At 47.3% G+C, this 21935-nt stretch overlaps 1 protein-coding gene across 3 annotated transcripts in view; it reads left to right on the plus strand.

Moving 5' to 3' along the window:
- WASHC5 (WASH complex subunit 5) overlaps positions 1–20579 on the plus strand; it is a 61035-nt gene extending 40456 nt beyond the window's left edge. For all 3 annotated transcript variants that reach the window (XM_039231979.1, XM_039231980.1, XM_039231981.1), the window contains 10 exons: positions 492–616; positions 3201–3363; positions 3753–3855; positions 3942–4021; positions 6621–6724; positions 8009–8138; positions 9514–9610; positions 14303–14456; positions 17222–17309; positions 20181–20579. In XM_039231979.1, coding sequence (XP_039087910.1) covers positions 492–616; positions 3201–3363; positions 3753–3855; positions 3942–4021; positions 6621–6724; positions 8009–8138; positions 9514–9610; positions 14303–14456; positions 17222–17309; positions 20181–20237 — 1101 coding nt within the window. In that variant the 3' untranslated portion in view covers positions 20238–20579. The remainder of the gene's footprint in view (positions 1–491; positions 617–3200; positions 3364–3752; positions 3856–3941; positions 4022–6620; positions 6725–8008; positions 8139–9513; positions 9611–14302; positions 14457–17221; positions 17310–20180) is intronic.
- The last annotated feature ends 1356 nt before the right edge of the window (positions 20580–21935 follow it).

A 21935-nucleotide genomic window follows, 5' to 3' on the forward strand; every position in this document is an offset into this window, starting at 1 on the left:
GGGGGCTATTAATGCAGTTTTCAGTTTTTACTTCCAAACCAAGGAGAATTTATTGTCACAGTTTATGCAACATCATATTTATAAAACTAGTTGGAAAAAGAATAACTGGTTATCTTATCAAAGATGTACAATTGACCCTTGAATAATTGCAGGGATTTGAGCTGCAGGGGTCCATTTATACACTGTTTTTTCCCAATAGATACAGTACAGTACTGTAAAGTATATTTTCTCTTTCTTATGATTTTCTTAACTTTTCTCTTTGGCTTATATTGTACAAATACAGTGTATAATCCATTTAACATACAAAAAATCTGTTAATGGACTATGTTATTGATAAGGTTTCTGGTCAATGGTAGGCTGTTAGTGGTTAAGTGTTAGCTCAAAAGTTGTATGTGAATTTTCAACCGTGTGTGGGTCAGTGCCCTAACCCCCATGTTGTTCAAGGGTCCACTGTACTAAATGTTCATGGTTTGGTTTGGTTTTGTTTCTAGATTCAGGATTGGCAGAGTATGTACCAGTCTACTCATATCCCAATACCAAAGTTTACCCCCGTGGACGAGTCTGTAACATTTATTGGTCGACTCTGCAGAGAGATCCTGAGGATCACAGACCCAAAGTAGGTGTATCTGAATCCCACTGGGCCTTGAACACTGTGGACAGTAGAAGTCTCTAAACCTCTTCATCGAATCACACTCTTTTTTAATAATTTTTTTTTAATTTTTTTTTTTTAATGTTTTATTTATTTCTAGGAGAGAGAGAGAGAGACAGCGTGAGCAGGGGAGGGTCAGAGAGAGAGGGAATCACAGACTCCGAAATAGGCTCCAGGCTCTGAGCTGGCAGTCAGCACAGAGCCCGACGCGGGGCTCAAACCCACGAACCGCGAGATCATGACCTAAGCAAAAGTCGGACGCTTAACCGACTAAGCCACCCAGGCGCCCCCCTCGAATCACACTCTTATTCCTACCACTCTTGGATCCATTCTGGTGGATTTATTAGAGTCACCTTTTTTGAGACTGGGTATTCACTGCAGTGTCACTAAGAAGTCTCCAGTCCAAGGAAATGGAGATTAAAATGCTCTCAGGTCTATTCGGCCACCTTCTAGTTTTATGTACTTCGCACTTTTCCAACTAACGTTCTACTCACTTGGGCCTCCGGACTCCCTGGTGTGTTAAAACTTTTTTTATTAAAGATTGCTCGTCTTTACCTGTGTAACTGTGGCGTACTCCTCCATGCCAGCCACCGGGTCTTGCACTTGTCAGACCCTGACCTTTGAAGATTACCCCCACACCCACACGCTTGTCTAACACTTACCTTGTCCACACTTCCCAGCACATTATACACATCCTTTATTTACTCATTGCAGGCATCTCCAATGTAGGCATTGTTATTCTTCCCACATTAAAGAGAAGTAACTGAGGCTCAGAAAAGCTAAGTCAATTGCCTAAGATCTACACACCAGCCCTCTGACTCCAGGGCCCGACTCTTAAGTGCCGTGCCATTAAAGGCAGGCTCCATAGCTTTGCATATGGTGGGTCACAGTTTATATACACAGTCACATGAGTGAACATCTCATGTAATCAGAACCCCCACTTAAGAATATATAGATAGGCATCATGGGAGTGACTTGCACTCTGCTTCTCTCATTACGTCTCGTTTTCCTTCTTGCTCTCAGTTGAGCTTCTGATGAGGCAGTTGGTACTAAGCCCAGCTGAGGGCAGGGAAGGCTCATGTTTTCTGTCTCTCATCTACCCCTGTGCACATGCTCCCTGAGTGGGCCGGTCGGCAGGATTACCCAGGAAAAGGTGACTCCTCTTCCATCTCTGTCCAGCTGTGCATGCATAGTTGAATTTGTGTAAGCTAAATGGCCTTATGATGCATCTCCTTTGTACAGCCTTCAAATTCTGGCTTATCTCTTCAAAAGTTGTACAACTTGGCACTGTATGTAAGCTCCTTCCAGAAATTCCAGCATAAATGAGTTTTGTCTATGACTCAAGGGCCAAAAGGAGTAAATGATCCAAAACGTTTTGTAACACCTGCTTTCTGGGTACCCGTGGGCAGGCCACCGAAGCCCTTCTGCAAGGCTGTCCACCTAGTGCCGTGTTAAGACTTGTAGAAGGATCAAGCATGCTTGGGATTTCCATGTACTGCTATTGGCTTACTCATCGACATTGGGAGCCTCTCAAGTGACACGTTCTGAGCACCAGCACTGGGCGATAGTATTAGGACTCTTCAAAGCCTGAAAGTAGAATGCAGTTCTGGAAATCTTGTTCTCCCCATTTACTTCCAAATGTAAGCTTCCTTAGTCCCAAGCCTCTTTTTAGTAAGGATATGTCCTGCTTCTTAGAATTGGGGACGTGTCATCCGTGGAGTTTACTGGAATTTAGGGCTGGGTTTCCACCCCAGACCCACCCAATCAAACCCCAGGAGTGGGATCTGGGCACATATTTTTAACACGCTCTACCGGTGACGTTAAGGTGCCTGTGCCAGCATTTGAGAACAGGAAAACAGTGGTTAAGGATATGGTGTTGGGATCAGGCCTCACTCTGCTGTGTCATCTGTAACATGAGGGCTGCACAGCCTGTGTACCGCAGAGTCATGACGAGGATGAGCCCGAGGAGCACAGGACCTGTCACCAAAGGAGCACTCAGTAAACACCATCGGTGGTTAGCATCGCTGTCGGCGCACTCCTGAGTCTAAAAGGCCTCATTGGTTAGTGACCAGAACTGGGCAGAGAGAGGAAATGGCTTTGTTGTCATAGTCACAAATGTTCGACAGGGCTGCAGGATTCCACGTTCTTATCAAAATGGAAATGATACAAGGCTCTTACATCCTCGTCTCTGGGAATTTAAAGAAAGACCCTGTGGAGCGAAAATTGGGCTCCAATTCCTTCTAGCCTGACAACCAAATCCAACTTAGGGCTCTCCCCTCAGCTCCGAACAACAGTCCAGCTCAGTGGAAATGAGTGAGTCCAACCAGTGACCTGGCACAGGGCAGGAAACGGTGATTTCGCTGAATTTTGCCTTCCTGGCCCATTGGGCATTCGCCATGAGATACGCTGGGTGCCTGGACACAGACGTTATTAAACAAATCCCGTAACTGTCATCCCTTATATCTGGTCCCCAAATCCTGGTGCGTCCCACGTCTTCTCAGGATGAATTCTGAGCTGCTTTGGGGTTTTGAGTTTTTTGTCTTTCTTCTAGAATGACATGTCACATTGACCAGCTGAACACTTGGTATGATATGAAGACTCACCAGGAAGTGACCAGCAGCCGGCTCTTCTCAGAGATCCAGACCACCTTGGGGACTTTCGGTCTGAATGGCTTAGACAGGCTTCTGTGCTTTATGATTGTCAAAGAGCTACAGGTGAGCCTTTCGGCCTTCATGCCTGGTGCCTGCTACCCTGGAAAGGGTTTAACTTTTCTTTCATGCTTTCCTATCCTGACTCCAGGCATATTCATATATGCTTCTTGTTAGGTAGGTAACAATTGAGAATAAACTAGAATCTTCTTGGCCAACACAGTATTTTTATGGATGGACTGGTTTTGAGGAAGTTGAGACTCTCGTTGAAACCTGCAACTCCTCCGAGCCGGGGGGCGTTTCTAACAGGAACCAGAAGTTGCCACTTCCCTGTCTCCCTCTATAGCATTTTGTGGTTCAGACCAGGCTGTGTCCCATCTAGCACTTTAGTTCATTGGGGTGTTACCCATTCTGTTCATTATGTTTGGCTCTTCAAGCACATCTTCTTGTTTTAGAATTTCCTCAGTATGTTTCAGAAGATTATCCTGAGAGACAGAACCGTGCAGGATACTTTGAAAACCCTCATGAATGCTGTCAGCCCCCTAAAAAGCATAGTAGGTAAGTGTTCTGAAACCAGTCTGTGACAGAGGTAACATGAGCATTTCCAGATTTACTAAATAGACCATTTTATTTTAACCTTTCAGCAAACTCGAATAAAATTTACTTTTCCGCCATTGCCAAAACACAGAAGATTTGGACAGCTTATCTTGAGGCTATAATGAAGGTATGTTATGGGAGAAAGGGTGATCATCAATACTATATTTTTAAAATTATTATCTTCATGTACCTTTGTTACCCAAAGAAAGCCACTCTTCCTTCTTGCATCACCAAAGCAAAAATAAAACACTTCAGTTTATCAGCATTTCTAAATTAATGGGTCCTTTACCTTCCTTTCTGGGCTGTTCTTGACTATGTTTTTCAGTGATTCGGCCTGTTGTTTTGCTTAAACTGAAGAAAACAGTTTCTTTTTGAAATGACTTGGAGCCAGAAGGGCTTTCCCACTAGGAAATGGAAACCTTCCTCCCTCAGTGGTGCTCTGACCTGACATGTGACAAGTTGATTCACTGAGCTGCTCAGTCAGTGTCCAGCACTGGTCTTCTCCAGGTAGCTGTTAGAACAGGACATTTGCCTTTCTCCCCTCCTGTGTCTGCGTAGATGTTACAAAGCCAAGTTCTCTAGGACATAAGTTATTCTTACACCATGAATAGAACACCGTGTCTTTGGAAATGAGTAAGAAAGTTGAGGTGAAGAGATTAACATGTTGGATGGAAATCCAGGTCACATAGGAAGTCGCTCATCTGCTCTCCTGCCTTCACGCTGTGGTGTTGGCTCTGAGTCTTCTGTGTCTCTCTCGTCACATGATGATCCAAGACCTTCAACAAAGTTTTGTTGAGTACTCATGTGCAAATCATTGTCACATTGTCACTATGAGCCAGAGTCAAAGGAAACACTAGCTGCCTCCTCAGAAGCCTACTTACTGTCTCGCAGGAAAGAGTAGGTTTCCTGGTGGAAAACTGATTCGTGGTTACAAGTAGCACCTACCAGAGGAAAAGCATAGGCTGCTGTGGGAATTCGGGGAGGTTCCATTCTCTCGCTCCCAATTCTGTTAGTTGTTTGTTGAGACAGAACTCATGGTGCCTCAGCCAAATTCACAATATATTTCCCATAATTGCAGTGAGTTTTTTTTTTTAATTTGGAAATTTAGAATGAGTGATACTCAGAGCGTCTGGCTCTGCTGGACGTCTTCTTATATATGTCTGGCGGTCCCTTAGCCGTGCAATTTCCAGGTATCGAGAGCTTCTCAGGCTAAGTTTCTAATCGCTGGAAAGCCTTTTAGGAGGAATAGAGAATTACCTGAGGTTGGACAGGCCTGAGTCTTACCTCTTTGGGAAGTTGAGGGGAGGCTACAGGGATGTGTCAGAGAGCTTCCCTAGTGGCTTTTACAGGCCTCTGTGAGTCGTAATTGCTGGTACTTCAGTAATAACCCAAGTATTTGTGTCAGTCGGTGCCCTTTAGATAAAGCCCTCAAGAACCAATTTGTCCTTTTGTCTTTTGCTAATCTGGAACAGTGATGGAAATATTCTGCACTGTTTGCCGGTAGCCACTGGCCCCATTAGTTACTGAGCTTGTGGGCGTGAGGAACTGAATCTTGAATTTTATTCATTTCAGTCCGTTTAAATAGCCACATGCGGGTGTGGCTGCTGTATCAGCCTGTGCAATTTAGAAAAATGGAGAAAGACAGACAATCCAGAGATCTCTCTAGATAGGCAGATGGATAGAATGCATCGCCTCCCAGGCTCCTTAGTCTCTCAGGATCTTATTAAAGGCTTATAGTAAGTGAGCACTGAAGGAAAGATCTTGGTCACCGAGATTCAGTATGCTTTCAATAAGAGCAAGTTAGGTTAAACTGCCTTTATTTCTGTTTCCATTTCTAGATTGGTATTTTCAAGGGAATCCTGGACATAGAATTAAGAAGGAATTATATGGTGGGGAGGCGGGTGTCTGGGTGGCTCAGTCAGTCAAACATACAACTTCGGCTCAGGTCACTATCTCCTGGTTTGTGAGTTCAGGCCCCAAGTCAGGCTCTGTGCTGACAGCTCAGAGCCCGGAGCCTGCTTTGGATTCTGTGTCTCCCTCTCTCTCTGCCACTCCCCTGCGTGTGTCTGTCTCTCAAAAAATAAGTAATAAATGTTAAAACAAAAATTATTATTCTAAAACTGTGTCAGTAGGCTTCACTTGATTCCCAGAGAGGTCCAAGATACCCGGGGATAAGGGGTTATCATTGTTAGAAGGGCCTTTTTGGAAGATTTTACATAGATTATTTTATAACTCAGATGATGGTGTGGTCTGTAATCCTAGGTCATGCAGATAGGTTTATAGTCACCAAATTTTAGAATAATAGGGATACAGTGGCATCCTTAGGACTCTAGGAAGTTCAGTTTAGGACAAATAAAGGAAGTAGGCTTCTCATTCGCAGCTACTAAGCTTGGAGAACCTATTTCAGAAGGTCGCGCATAGAGCTTAATACAGACACCTTTAATACAGGAACAGCCGAGCGTTAATGGGTCACTTTGTAAAATATCAGACTTTGGGGATATTTGAGGTTGGCGTGCAGGCACCCGCCCTCACCTCCCTTGCAAGGTTCCTTGTGCTCCATCAGGGATAACGCTGGACTTAGCCAAGGAGCCAGTCCGGGGGATCCTTAGGTTTTCCGGAAGAATGTTGTGTCCCTTCCAGTAAAAAACTGTCTCTGTGCGTTTGCCTCCTTGCTGTCCCTTTGCAGCACGGTGTGTTCCACGGCTCTTGCTCTTGCTCGTTCGCAGGTGGGGCAGATGCAGATTCTGAGGCAGCAGATTGCCAACGAACTAAATTATTCTTGCCGGTTCGACTCCAAACACCTGGCGGCCGCTCTGGAGAATCTCAATAAGTAAGTGCTGGCATTCGAGACAGCCACCCTGGGCCTGGATTGTTCGCGATCGGTTAGCACCCCAGTCCCTTCAGTACTTAGTCGTTTACGTTCTTTGGGGGAAGACAGCTCTCTGCATCTATGGCCTTCCTTCCCAGGGAAGACAGAATCAAATCTGTCTTTGTAAGCGTCCTCCCTCAGCCTTGTCCCTTGGTCTCAGTCTCTCTCTCTCTCTCTCTCTCTCTCTCTCTCTCTCGTTATTGATGGATTCCTTTATTCAGCCAACATATACATATATATACTGATTGCTTAGTACACATTCAACAATGTGCTAAGTACTTGCACGGTTTGAGAAAGCAGTTATTACCAGGTGCACAGCTTAGTCCCCACAGGACTAAGTCACTGATCGTCCGGAGGGCGGTTAGAGGCGTGTTAGTTACCAGGGGTGACTGTGGGCACACATCCCGGAGGGCAGTCACCCCTTCCCCCTCACCAGCAACCTGCTCTCATCTCCAGCCTCTACTTAAAAATAAATAATCTGGGGGCTGCCCAGATTGGTTGGTTGAGCATTTGACTTGATTTTGGCTCAGGTCATGATCCCAGAGTCATGGGATGGAGCCTCATGTCAGTCTCTGCACTAAGCATGGAGCCTGCTTGGGATTCTCTCTCTCTCTCTCTCTCTCTCTCTCTCTCTGCCCCTCTTCCCCTCTCCCCTACTCTCTCTCAAATTAAAACAAAAATTTTTTGATTAATAATCTGTTCTTCTCAGTCAATAACTCAGGGCTTTTGACAAAGTAGGTATTGAAAAACATTCAGGTGATTCATAAAAATTGGAAGAGTGAGGGGCGCCTGGGTGGCTCAGTCAGTCGAGCGTCCGACTTTGGCTCAGGTCATGATCTTGCCGTTTGTGAGTTCGAGCCCCACATCATGCTTGCCACTATCAGCCTGTCAGCACGGAGCCTACCTCAGATCCTCTGTCCTCCTCTCTCTCTGCCCCTCCCCTGCTCACATTCTCTCTCTCAAAAAATAAAAAACATTAAAAAAAATTTATTTAATAAAAGAATAGGAACAGTGAAAGCATTTGATTTGATTAACTCCAAAAGATAACACAATGCTAGGTCAGATTTTCCACTTTTAGCCAGTCACGGGTACAGAAATAGAGAATTAGAAGAATCAAGCCTTCGATTTACAGATGAGAAAACAGGCCCCAAAAGATCACGTCATAGCCTATACTGCTTGTTACATGACTTGCATTCTTCTCTAATATTTATCCCTGTTTTGTGTTGTTTTGTGTTTCTGCATCAGGGCTCTCCTAGCAGATATCGAGGCCCACTATCAGGACCCGTCACTTCCTTACCCCAAGGAAGACAACACGCTCTTGTATGAGATCACAGCCTATCTGGAGGCAGCCGGCATCCACAACCCACTGAATAAGGTCAGTGATTAAAATGTGGAACGGCGTGGTGGGCGGTAGATGGGGGATTTGGCCTAGATAGCAGGTCACTTGCTAAAATTTTGGAGAACCTGGCTTCTGATCCCAGAACCTCCCTTCTCTTAAGCCCCCACTCTTCCTGAGTTTCAGTTTCACACGAGTAGTAGGATAATCACACCTTTCCTGCCTGATTTGGGCCGTGGGAATCAAGGGACATGGTGTTTGCCGCAGTTCCCCAGAAAGTGAGAAGTACTCTGTCTGCAGGGACCAGTCTCTGGGTGTCCCGGGTTGGGGGATTGGAATTGCCGCTCGCTGATGGCCTTGATGCTTGTTGCCCAGATGCGCTTCCCTCCGTGGCTGACAGTAGTCACCGCCGTACTCTGCGGCCACAGACTCTTTTCTGCGCTTAGTTTCCAGAAACCTCTGAGAGCTGAAAGGCTTTTCACAAGTGGGTGCCAGATCTCATTTGGTGGCAAAACCTGTCCCGAACTAACACAAGGCTGTTTATGCTTCTGTGAATATTCATGTTTCGATGCCGAAATATTGCCAACTTTGAGGATAGGTGTTACCTTACCCTGTCTCACCTCTCTAAAATCAGTAAAATCTGTATGATTCCCCGGGTTTTGGACAAAAGATTATGAGCCTGAAGAGCAGCTAGCGGTTTGGTTTTTTTTTTTTTTTGAGTGCTCCCCACGTGCCAGGCACTGTGAACCCCAGCTGTGGGTGATGTCACTGCATCTCAGCAGCAGCATGAAACGTGGGTGAGGAACCCGAGGCCGAGGGGCTGACGAGGCACTGAGGGAAGCAGGGAGACGGCCCGTCTGTCCTGACTGCACCGTCTGCACAAGAACTGGGGGGAGACCAGTTCTGTGACCTTGCACGAGGGAAAGCAAAGGACACACGAGACATTTGCTTGTTTCCTGCTTAATACCACTCACTGCTGAGTGGATCCTCTTTCCTTCTTTCCTTCTGCCCAGCCCTTTCCCTCCCTCCCCCCTCCCTCACTCTGCCCCTTCCCTGCTGCCCTTGGTTGAGTTTCTGTATTTTGCTTTCCTGTCCCATCGCCCTTTCCCCTCTTTCCCCTCTCCCGTTGTTAATGACATTAGGATGATTCCCCGGGGAAAGTCACTGCTAATCTCTAAGCTAAATTGTTCCCTCTCCAAAAGGGCTAGTTTTGTGTAGGGATTTATGTTTGCAGGGGTCAGCGGGGTTAAATGAAACTCTGAAGGCGGCAGATTAGTGGGACCCTCCTAGTCCCAGGCAGTCTGAAGAGCAAATTGAAATCAAATGGAAACTTCCCATTTTTGAAAATGTGTTCTGCGGTATCGTGCATGCGTTGTGAAGACACCACCAATTTCGCGTCCCTTTCTCTTTCCAGATATACATAACGACAAAGCGCCTGCCCTACTTTCCGATTGTCAACTTCCTATTTTTGATTGCGCAGTTGCCAAAACTTCAGTACAACAAAAACCTAGGTACTGTATGACGGGTTTTGCCATAATTAACAGGAAGAGTGGATTAATCCCTAACCAAAAAGGTCTTCACACAGAGAATGCTGTGTCACCTGTGAGATCTTTCCTTAGTCCGGTGCGTGTTTATAAAGTGCATGTCTTTGGGCCTGTGAAATATGACACCCCTTCATGAAATGTGGCCAGTGGATTTGCCGCTTTTTTTAAGTTTATCTATTTGTTTATTTATTTTGAGAGAGACAGAGACCACACACGTGGGGGAGGGGCAGAGAGCAAGGGGAGCACAGAATCCCAAGCAGGCCCCACTGTCAGCACAAACCCCAATGCAGGGCTTGAACCTACAAAATCGTGAGATCATGACCTGAGCCAAAACCAAGAATTGGACGCTTAACCGACTGAGCTGCCCAGGCACCCCTAACTTTATTTATTTATTTTGAGAGAGAGAGAGAGTACACATATGTGTCCGTGTGAGCTAGCAGGGGAGGGGTGGAGAGGGAGGAAAGAGAGAATCCGAAGCAGGCTCTGCGCTGTCAGTGCAGAGCCCCATACGGAGCTCGAACTCATGAGCCAGGAGATCATGACCGGAGCCAAAATCAAGAGTTGGACACGTAACTGACTGAGCCACCCAGGGGCCCCTACAGCGGATTTACCATGAACTGAGTACGGTCCACCTTTAGTTCCCAAACATTATCCAGCTTGTAAAATGTGTGGGATCTGTGGTCTCTCCTTTCCTTAATGTTGAGGCAGCTGATCATGGTGTGAGAGAAACCTCTTTTGGTTACTGTCCGCTTCTCACAACGTGTCCCCTTCTCACAAGTGTCCCGTGCCTCCCGTATATCGAGAGCTGCGGTGTGAAGAGTAAAGATATGGTGAAGGAGAGAAGACCAACTCAGGAATATCGAAACTTTAAGATGTGTATATGATGACAAGTGAAAATACTCGGTACAAACAACAGCTACCAGAACCTTCCAGTGTGTGTGTCCTGTCCAGGAACATAGCCCGAATTTTTTTGCCATTGGGCACTTTACCTTGAATATTTTTATCATCACTTACTTTACTGATAAATTCCCAGGTACTTCCTCTGCCTCTGGACTGTGTATGGAAGTGGAGCTTTGAAAATCTGCTACAGAGTTTTATTTACTTTAAAAGTATTATAAGAGCTTTCCTATAAATATAACTGTATTGTTTTTAAACCAGAAATTCTGAAATGAATTTCTTGCTTGAAGTATTTCCCTTCCTATTTCATATGCTCTTTTAGGATAAAGATGTGGAGTCTCTTTAAGGTTTTTACTCTCTGATTCAAAAATACTCCTTAGTCCCAGACACAACCCCCGTACAGGACCTATTACTACCACCAAGCAGAGCATGGCGCCCGCATAAATACTGCTGCGAGAATGAGGAAAGATGTGTGTCTGGGTTCTGGCTCTCCCAGCCCTCACTTCCCAGTGCTCGCCTATGTGACCTTGGCCAAGTTACTTAACCTCTCAGGGCCAGCCGGATACAGTACCTGGCACGGAGTGAATGCTCCACTGATGCTAAGCCCTTTTCTGTATATTGGCCAAAATCAATGTACAGAACCACTCAAAGGTGGACTTAGGAGTTCGTCTCAGGCCTCAGAGCCGTGTTCTCCCTGTCTCTTGTCCCCGTTGTAACTAAACAAGGATATATGACCCTTAGGGGGCGCCTGGGTGACCCAGTCTGTTGAGCACCTGACTTTGGCTCAGGTCATCATCTCATGGTTCGTGAGTTTGAGCCCTGCATCTGGCTCTCTGCTGTCAGCACAGAGCCTGTTTTGGATCCTCTGCCCCCTTCTGTCCTCCCTCCCCCCCGGCCCCTCCCCTACTCACTCTCTCAAAATAAATAAATAAAAACTTAAGAAAAAAAGAATATATGACCCTTTATAACAATGGGTTGTCAGTGCATCAAGATACTCTTGTTTCATTAAAGACTGTTTATTCACTGGTCTCATCCTTAGGTAACGTTTCTTTCATTGTACAGCCTCTCATAGGAATCGTTTCACTTCTCCCTTGAGTTCCAAGATCTTTAAACAAAACAAGACAAACGAACCTTTAGTGTCCTGGAGATGTGTCTCTATCTGACTACAGTTCTTTTCATGGATTACACTGACGTGTTAATCTGGGAACCAAACTAATGAAAAGTAGGACTAGGAAGGAACATCCGGGTGTTTGGACACCAAGAAAACATTCGTTCCGCCTTACGAGTGTTGCTTTCGAGACTGATCTAAGAAACCCCTGCCTGCCTTGGTCTGTCTAAGGAAGCCTCTCCGTTTTGCCGTATTCAGAGCGGAAGCGTCTGTCGTAAAGCGTCATCGTTGCCGTGCACCTGGAAAGGGTTCTTTCTCTGTATTCTGACTACTGTTACCGTCTCATACAGTAAATCCATGAGCACATTCAGAGTTGCCAAAGCCAAGGTTAGGGAAGGCGGGTTAACTTGTTTTGGCAGCTCTGGTTTAAGAAAGAGATTTTTCAGTCTTCACAAGAGCCCAGAGATGGGGTCTGAAGGTCTGTCTTGCCAGTTAAACGCCCATCTCCAAAGCGCTGTACCATTTTACATCCCGCCAGCATTTGGCAATGTAAGTCTTCTTACTTTTAACTGTTCTGATGGGTGTGTATGGCATCATGTTGTTTTCATTTGCCTTCCCCTAGTGACTAACGATGTTGCTCACTTTTTCATAGGCTTTTTGGCCATTCTTTATATCTTTCTTTGTTAAGTGTTCAAGTCTTTTGCCTGTTTTTAAATTAGATTGATTGCTTTTTTATCCACTAGGTTGTAGGAGTTATTTATATTTATGGATACAAGTTCTTGGCTAGATAATTTGTACTGTGAGTTTTTTCTTACAGACTCACCTTTACCTATTCATTTTCTTCTTTTTTTTTTAAATCTAGACAGTACACACTACTCACATGACTCCATTTCTTTTTTCTTTTTTTTTTATGTTTATTTTTGAGAGAGAGAGAATGCAAGCAGGGGAGGACCAAAGAGAGAGGGAGAGAGAATCTGAAGCAGGCTCTACAAGGGGGCTTCAACCCACGAATGAGATCATGACTTGAGCCAAAGTCAGCTGCATAACTGACTGAGCCACCCAGGTGCTCCCCCACCTATTCATTTTCTTTTTTTTTTTTTAATTTTTTTTTTTTTATGTTTTATTTATTTCTAGGAGACAGAGAGAGACAGCGTGAGCAGGGGAGGGTCAGAGAGATAGGGATTCACAGACACTGAAACAGGCTCCAGGCTCTGAGCCGGTAGTCAGCACAGAGCCCGACGCGGGGCTCGAACCCACGAACCGCGAGATCATGACCTAAGTGAAAGTCGGACACTTAACCGACTAAGCCACCCAGGCGCCCCTTTTTTAATTTTTTTTTAATGTTTTATTTATTTCTAGGAGAGGGAGAGAGAGACAGCGTGAGCAGGGGAGGGTCAGAGAGAGAGGGAGTCACAGACTCTGAAACAGGCTCCAGGCTCTGAGCTGGCAGTCAGCACAGAGCCCGACGCGGGGCTCGAACCCACGAACCGCGAGATCATGACCTAAGCGAAAGTCGAACGCTTAACCGACTAAGCCACCCAGGCGCATCCACCTATTCATTTTATTACTGGTGACTTTAATGAGCAGAAATTTTTAATAGTAATAATGTCCAGTTTATCGATTTTTCCTTTATAATTGTCTTTTTCTGTGTCCTATCTAAGAAATCTTTGACTAACGCTAGTCACAAAGATAATCTCCTGTGGGTTTTTTTTTCTAGAAGCTTTGTGGTTTTTAGCCCTTACACTGAGGTCTATGGTCCATTTAAAATTACTTTTTATGTACCGTGTCTGGATATCCAATTTCAGCACCGTTTATAGAAAAAATTTCTTGTTCTCCATTGAATTATCTGGATATGCGTGGAAATTCAGTTCATATAAGTGTGGGACTGTTGTTTCTGGATTTTCTATTCTGTTCCATTGATCTATTTTTCCTCTTGCCAATACTGCCTTGGTTACTATAACTTTATAGTAAGTCTTGAAATCAGGCAATACAAGTCTTCCATCTTGGTTCTTTTTCAACATTGTGTTTCCCCTCAAAGACCCTAAGCTCTAGCTCCTGTTCCCCAAGCGCCCATCCAGGCAGAAGGCCAAGGCCTCCAGATTTGGACAGAAATCCTTAGTGAAAAAGCCAGTTTCAGCGCTCACTCCCTCCACAAATTTCCTTCCTCCACCGTCTAGGCTTCTGCAGATTCTTTTATTACGTAACGTTCAACATTGTATTTAAAATACGTCTCAGATATGTTGTCCGGGATTTAAACTGTTTCCATTTAAGAGACTGGTTCAGCGTGGGTAACGTGCATGCTGCCAGGAACAGAAGCTGCTTGCAGCTCATTTTTACCCTCTCGTTTCTCTTTATCTGTTTCTTTAAACTTGTCCACAGCGGCGTGCATTACTGTATTATCCAAGAGCTGGTGATGATGATTATAAAGGCAGTAGCCATTTTGCTATGTTGGATAGACCCCCGGAAGCGCCAGCAGCCCCGGGCCAGTGCGATCCGGAGTCCAGAGCTGTAGTTCCCGCAAGATACTCCTCTGCCAGCGTAGCCGCGGTCCCCAAGCATTTTGATACTGATGAGCATTTGTACCGAATGAACATTGCCAAAGCTAAGCCCTTGGCTGCGGCGGCATAATTCGTGACTTGTCGCTCCTTTTGCAGGAATGGTGTGCCGGAAACCCGCCGACCCCGTGGACTGGCCGCCGCTCGTGCTGGGATTGCTCACCCTGCTGAAGCAGTTCCATTCGCGCTACACCGAGCAGTTCCTGGCGCTGATCGGCCAGTTTATCCGCTCCACAGTGGAGCAGTGCACAAGGTACCGAAGGCCACGCTGGGAAGAGCGTCATTAGTGTTGCACAGTGGGCTCTAAACCTTGCATGCCAAAGTCCTCTTCCTGTCCCCCGCATAGCGATGGGACTCGGCTGTCACTCTGCTGTGTAAAGCAAGTCCGGGCACACCTTGTTCGCACCAACTAAAGACGCACCAGTCCTCAGTCACCCTGCTGGCGGGGCCCCCTCGGTGCACCCAGCAGTGATTTTACAAGGACAAGCCGTGACCAGGATTCGCAGCCCCCTTGGGGAAGAGAGTGCAGGCCGGTTCCTCTGCGGTGCTGGGTGCTGCGCTCAGAGCTCAGGGAGCCCAGCCGTCTGGCCGCGCCACTGGCGTAGGATGGCCCCACAGCCTTCAACGGGAGTCAGAGGGCTCATCCGTGTCGGCCTGGGCACAGCCCGGGTTCCTGGTGTCGGAGGAAACAGAGATCACGTTGAAGCTCCTAGGGATACAAGCCTTGTAAACCCTTTTTTCTCGCTGAGCCCCCCAAAATGTGGCTTCTCGGGGATAGAAAAGAAAAAGTTACTTGCATGAGATGCTGGGTCCTGAGCCTCGTTCTCTGTTACCTTAAAGGGTCAGGCCAGCCATATAACTTTGTCTGGCATGTTGCACATCCAAAGTCTGGAAGATTACCACCTGGTTACTTTTGTCAATGTCACTGAAAGACTAATGGGAGTGACCTTCCGGGTCCTCACAAAGCACTCGTGACCGGACATGATTCCAGAGGCCATTTGGTTTACCTCCCACCCAGGGTGCGAATGGGCACCCAGACGCCCCTGGAGGGAATCATCCAGCCCGTGCTCTGACACCCCCCCCCCGCCCCGGGTGAGGTACTCATCACCTCAAGGCCACGCAGCCCTGGTCATTGGGAAGTTGTTCATTGTGATGAGTGGAAAATTTCATCCCGCCTCTCTGAGATTTCACCCACTGGGCCTTCCTCTACGCTCTGAAATTAAAATAAACACAGTCTCCTTCCTTTGTGAATGTCAGCTTCCTTTAGATAAGCTGACTTCCACCTGTTCCCGTCCGCCACGCTGTGGCCACTCACCGCACCCATGACTCCTGGGGGTTCCAGTGTGTGACCCACCGTCTTACTATGTGGTCTCCCAAACCCTCACTGGGGTTTCAAAAGCAGCCAACCCCTGAGTGCAGAGGAGGGGTTGGAAGCGCCTTCATTCTGGGCCCCCTGTGGAGTGCAGTGCAGCTGAACCCACAGGGCCAGGTTCCTGACATCCGTTTGCCAGCGGCTCACAGTGACCTTGCATCCTTCTCAAACCCGGTCATCTTTTTCCCAAGAGCCTCAGTCAGGCTAGTTCTGCCCCATCCCCGTTAATGGACTGAAAGACAGACAGATGCTGGGTGTTTTCCTAGGGCAAGCTGAGACTTGCCTCCAACAATTGACTTGTTAACAATTAAAAAACAGAAGGGAGCCCCGAAGGACGGGGAAGTCTCAGAAATGAAGCTTTGGCCATCGCAAAATGAGGGCAGTTGCAAAGCGCAGCAGTAAGCACCCAGAACCCTAGTGCATCCGGCTCCGGGCGGTGTAGAGGAAGCTGAGGCTGAGTCACCTTGCTCCGAGGTGACTGGGAAGTGACCTCCACACCGGCCACCCCGGCCCTGCTCCTCCATCTGTCAAGAGCCGGCAAGTCCTTCCTGAGTCTTCTTCACGAATGACTGTGACGCGTGGCACAGGGGTTACCGGCGACCCTGACCGAGGGCAGCAGGAGACGGGCGTCAGGCCGCAGCTCAGTTTCTGCTTTGTGGTCCCACGCGCGTGACCTCCGGAGCGTGGGACGCACGGAGGCCCTTCCCTTCCCGTCGCCGCCCTGGTCCTGTGCGGAAAGGTCGAGAGCAGCGGCAGCTTTTCTCTGGGTGTAACCGTCTTCAACCTGCTTTTCCAAAGCAACCAACCTTCAGGGAAATGGATCAGTAATCCAGTTCCCTGAAGTCCTTCGTTAATCAGAAAATGCCGTTCCGGACATGAATTAGAAAGAATTTGAAGAACCAAAGATCCTGCCCCTGCAAAGCGAGAGTGTGGGCCCCGTGGGAAGCGTGTCGTGTCCTCTGCGGCATCCCCGGCTCCGGAGCGGGATTGGGCCGCACGGCGGTCGTTTGAACGAACGAGGAGGGTCCCGTATGGAAAGTCACTGGACGCGTCCTTACCTGACACCTTCTAACGTGCAGGAGGTGCAGGTGCTGCCGCAGATGCCGGGGAGGAGGGCAGACAGGACCCAGGCCCCCACGGAGACCAGCATACACACAAGTGGAAACCTACGAGGCTTGGAGGGAGAATACTAAGTATGCTCACGGCGTGCGAAAAGGCCACCTGCCCAGAGGAGTGGGGGAGGCCTTTCTAAGGAAGAACCCAAGCGAGAACTGGCAAGATGCCTAGAAGCCTCCTCTTAAAGTAGGCGAGCAGAGCAAACGGAGCGGCAGAGAGCGGGGCTGGGGCAGTGGGGCCTGCTCGGGGACCGCCGGTTCCCCCGTCACCAGGTGCAGGGCGCTGAGCGCGGAGCCCAGGCAGACAGCGGGGCCGCGACGCGGAGGCCCACGTGGGCCATTCGGCGCAGCCTTCATCCCCAGGTTGTGTTCTGAGGAAACGCCCGCAGGATAACGATATGATTCAGGATGTTCCAGAGATGAGTTTCTCCTCTGACTGTAGTGATCTGTCGCTTCTTTAGTCTCGGTATTTTGACTGAGGGTCCGCCATGTGGAAAGCGGTGCATTGATCCAGACTGTTCTCTGTTGCAGCCAGAAGATACCTGAAATGCCTGCGGACGTTGTGGGCGCCCTCCTGTTTCTGGAGGATTATGTTCGGTACACAAAGCTACCGAGGAGGGTAAGCCTTAGACAAAGGACACTATTAAAGCCCTTTTTGTAAAAAGGTCCTGTTAAGAGTGGCCCTGGACTCACTAGGGCCCTGGACTCACTAGGCTCAGCCCCAGTGGATGCTCCGAGTCCCCCCATCCCCTGCCCCCGGGCCCCCACTCCACCCGCAGCTGTGAGGGCTCCTCCCTTCACCGTGACCTGCTCCCTCCCTCCCTAGCCCTCCCCTGAGCAGCTCACCCAGCCCTGCTTCTGGTTCCAGAGGAACAGATGGCCAGTCCAGGAGGGAATCCTGGAGGCAATCATTGTGGGGGTGGCTTTTCCCTGCCCCCCGTAACCTGCTTCCCATAGCAAGTTCAGTTCCCACCACAGCTAACATTATTTGTCCAGAGTTTCCAAAAATGACTTCACTTTTACCCTCTGAGACAGTCTTTCCTGTTCCTTTCTCACCAATGATTCCACTTTGGTAAGTTTCAGCTCAAAGAGCTTGTTACTAAAATATAAGACTCTGGATAGATTCTGAAAAGCCATTCTGATTTTTTTTAATTAGTATAACAAAGATACTTTTTTATAACAAAAACTAAAGATGATGTTTCAAAAATTAACTGGTGACATACGTAATAGTGGCAGCCTTCCCACTGAAGCCGGTGGCGCAACAGTGTCATGGAGGCACTGACTCTCGCCGCAGCTTTTGTGGTACAGGTTCAAGGCACTGAAACAAGTGACAATTTAAAAATGCATAAAGAAAGGAGGACAAATTTGTATTATTTACAGAGGATGTAATTGTCTTCCTTGAATACCCACTAGAATCACGTGGAGAACTGTTAGAGTTGAAGAGCACAGAAAAGCTGATTAGGGAATGTACCAGGTAAATGTACTAATAACCAATTCAAAAGTATGGTGTGAAAAAGATCCCATTCACAGAATTAACAAGGAAATAGCGAAGCCAGGAGTGATAACCTCTATAAGACAGGTGCCTGCGGGGCTCAGTCAGTTAAGCGTCAGACTCTTCATTTCTGCTCAGGTCACATTCTCATGGTTCATGGAATCAAGCCCCACCTCAAGCTCTGTGCTGACAGTGCGGAGCCTGCTTGGGATTCTCTCTCTTGATTTTTCTGCCCCTCCCCCACTCGCAAGCTTGCTCTCTCTCAAGATAAACTTTAAAAAAAAAGTTAAGTTTAGGGAAAAAATGTTATTTTTAACATTTTAATAACATTTTAGAAAAAATATAAAAATTCACTCCATTGTTCTGAATAAGGAAACTCAAATAGCAATTCTTATTAGTTTATAGGTTTATTGCAGCTATGACCAAAATCCCAGATAAGTTTTGTAACACTGGAGAGGGGGATTTTTAAAAATTTTATAGAACTCAGATCAAAAGTACAATGTTTTTTAAAAAGACATTTAAAACATACCAGGGGCGCCTGGGTGGCTTAGTCGGTTAAGCGTCCGACTTTCGCTTGGGTCATGATCTCGCGGTTCGTGGGTTCGGGCCCCGCGTCGGGCTCTGTGCTGACTGCCAGCTCAGAGCCTGGAGCCTGTTTCAGTCTGTGACTCCCTCTCTCTCTGACCCTCCCCTGCTCACGCTGTCTCTCTCTCTCTCTCCTAGAAATAAATAAAACATTAAAAAAAAAAAATACCAAATAATTTAAAATATTGTAAAACTACAAAAATCAAAGTAGTGTAGTACTGGTATGAAACTCAGGAGATGGATAATAGATCAGAATATGTAGCCTCCTTGGGGCGCCTGGGTGACTGTCAGTTAGGCAACCGACTTCAGCTCAGGTCATGTTCTCATGGCTCATGGGATCAAACCCCGCGTCAGCACAGAGCCTGCTAGGGATTCTCTCACAAAATAAATAAATAAACATTAAAAAAAAAAAAAAAAGATTTAGCAGAGGCAAACGACACAAGGTTATATGATCCTAATTTTGAGTAGTGTTATGTGTAAAATTGGGAGGGATTCAGTACAAAATAATTGTCAGTTGTAGTTTTCTCTAAGGATTAAAAATTATTTATTTCCAACTTACACTTCTCTGCATTTGCTAATTTCCTCTGAGTAACAGATGATACCTTTATAATCAGAAAAAAAATTAAACACTGCTTTTAAAAATTTCGGGGCACCTGGGTGGCCCAGTCAGTTAAGCAGCTGACTCAGTTTCAGCTCCGATCTTGATTTCATGGTTTGGGAGTTCAAGCCCCACCCACGGTGGGCTTTACACTGACAGTGCAGAGCCTGCTTGGGATTCTCTCCCCCTCTCTGCCCCTCTCCGCCTCATGCTGTCTCAAAATAAATTTTTTAAAAAATTCTCTCTCCCTCTGCCCCTCTTCCCTGCTCATGCTCTTGCTGTCTATACAGGTTTAAAAAAAAAAAAATTCCGATTTCTAGCAGGTGGAGACCTCCTGGCTCTACGTCCCACCCAGTCACCCTCCCCACCCCCCAGGGCTTCCCCTAAGAACAGTTCAGGAATGGGTGCTGAGGCCCTTCCTCCCCCTCCCCCTCTGACCTGTCACTCCTGACATGCTGTTCATCCCACATTGGTCACAGATCGATTGCGAGGTGACCTGAGATCACCCGTCAGCACTTCCTAGAGGCATGCGCGTTCCTAGCAGAGCCCAGTGCTCCGGCGTGGGGGGGTGCGGGGGGGGAGTGGCATGTGTGTGAGGGGGGCACATCTCAGGTGCCAACAGTGCCAAGAAGCCAGACACCAGTGTGAGGAATGGCGGAAATGCAAGGCAGCGACTTGAGGGAGTGCTCCACCTGTGAGTCCACCTCCCCGGGACCACCTTGCCCCAACGGAGGTTCTTGTTGAGCTGCGTGTGGACAGCTCTGACTGGTGAGTCAGCGCCCTGGAAACCGTAGCTCTTCTGTTTTACTCTTCAGGTTGCTGAAGCGCACGTGCCTAACTTCATCTTTGATGAATTCAGAACAGTCCTGTGACTTTGACATCTGCTTCTCCAGTCAAAGGCTTGTCCTTAAATCTCCCCATGACTAAAATGAATTTAGAAATGAAGAAACTCAGCGGCTCAGAGACCTGCATTGCTCCCCTTCACGGTGGGAAACATCAGGTTTGAGTAAGATGTGTCTCACAGCCCTCGTTCATATAATTTTGTTTAAATCACGGTATTATATGCAATTTGTATCATGTAGGAGCAGAATACACTTTTGTACTGCCTCTTATAAACGCCGAATGTAATTGTTACGTCTAAATCCATTTAGTTTTATGTTCTAAAGAACTATTTGTGCAACTCGGGATTTTCAGTAAAACAGTAATTGCCAGTACCTAAAGGTGTCCTTCTGCCTATGATGCCAAAAATGTGGATGCAGCCTGTTTAAAAATAACAAACTTCTCTGGAAGGTAAGCGAGGAATCCAGTAGGTCACGTGCATACACCCACAACAGGCTGGCAGGCACACGCGACGGCAGGATGGGGACCAGACACCACACAATACACGGACCACGTACTGTGGCAGTTTCTTGGTGTCTGAGATTCACTGTGTCTTCCAGCCACAGAGCTCCGGGGTGGGGGGGAGGGGATTCCCAGCATGCCTTCTGTGGGTCTCCGACTTCGGCTGCTCCCTCCCTTCCCCGGCCACCTGAGCCCCCACCCCAGCAGCGCAGCCTAGTCAAGGCCCAGCACAGAATTTTACAAGTGAATTGTTGCTCAGGACGCCTGGGTGACTCCGTCGGTTTGAGCATCCAACTTCAGCTCAGGGCATGATCTCACGGTCTGTGAGTTCAAGCCCCGCGTCAGGCTCTGTACTGACAGCTCAGACCCTGGAGCCTGCTTTGGATTCTGTGTCTCCTCCTCTCTGCCCCTCCCCGCTCAGTCTCTCCTCTCTCTCTCTCTCTCTCTCTCTCTCTCTCTCTCTCAAAAAAATAAACATTAAAAACAATTTTTTAAAGCAAATTGTTGCCCAACACATAAGGAGTCTGGAAGCGTCCCCCAGTGGGAGGCTGCACGGTGCATGAGAACCTAGTCAGTCCTGGGCCATCCAGCATCATCTCAAAAATACCTTGTGGTTTTCCATTTGTAATCAGTTAACTGTAACTGCATGAAGTGGGGTCTTTAGTTCTCTGTGAAAATGGCCCCCAAAGAAAGCCAGCTACTAAGAAGGCCAGACTAAGAAAGTGAGATTTAAACCAGGAGACAGAAGTGTGGGACACCCTTGGAGGAGCTTTCACAACCAAGTGAACGAGTCCACCATACGCCGTGCCAAATGACGCAAATGATGCGTGCGAGTGACACCACGCGTGACCTGGCTAGTGAACGATCCTCAATGGAGAGAACTTAAAAGGTGAAAAAGAGAGTTTTGGTATAAAAGCTTTTTAGGGGCGCCTGGGTGGCTCAGTCAGTTAAGCGTCTGACTTTGGCTCAAGTCATGATCTCACAGTTCGTGGGCTCGACCCCTGCATCCCTGCATCAGGCCCTGTGCTGACAGTACAGAGCCTGCTTTGGATCCTCTGTTTCCCTGGCTCTCTGCCCCTCCCCCACTTATCCTCTCTCTCTCAAATAAACTTTAAAAATGTTTTTCAATAAAATAAAAGCTTTTAAGTCCTTTTAGCCCTTATCATTATAATCTGAAGTAGTTACTTAATATTCCAAGTCATGTTTTACTGCTCTTTTAGAAACAGTTT

This window comes from Hyaena hyaena, unplaced genomic scaffold (assembly GCF_003009895.1).
Source record: "Hyaena hyaena isolate Hyena2069 unplaced genomic scaffold, ASM300989v1 scaffold_62, whole genome shotgun sequence".
Taxonomy (NCBI): Eukaryota; Metazoa; Chordata; class Mammalia; order Carnivora; family Hyaenidae; genus Hyaena; species Hyaena hyaena.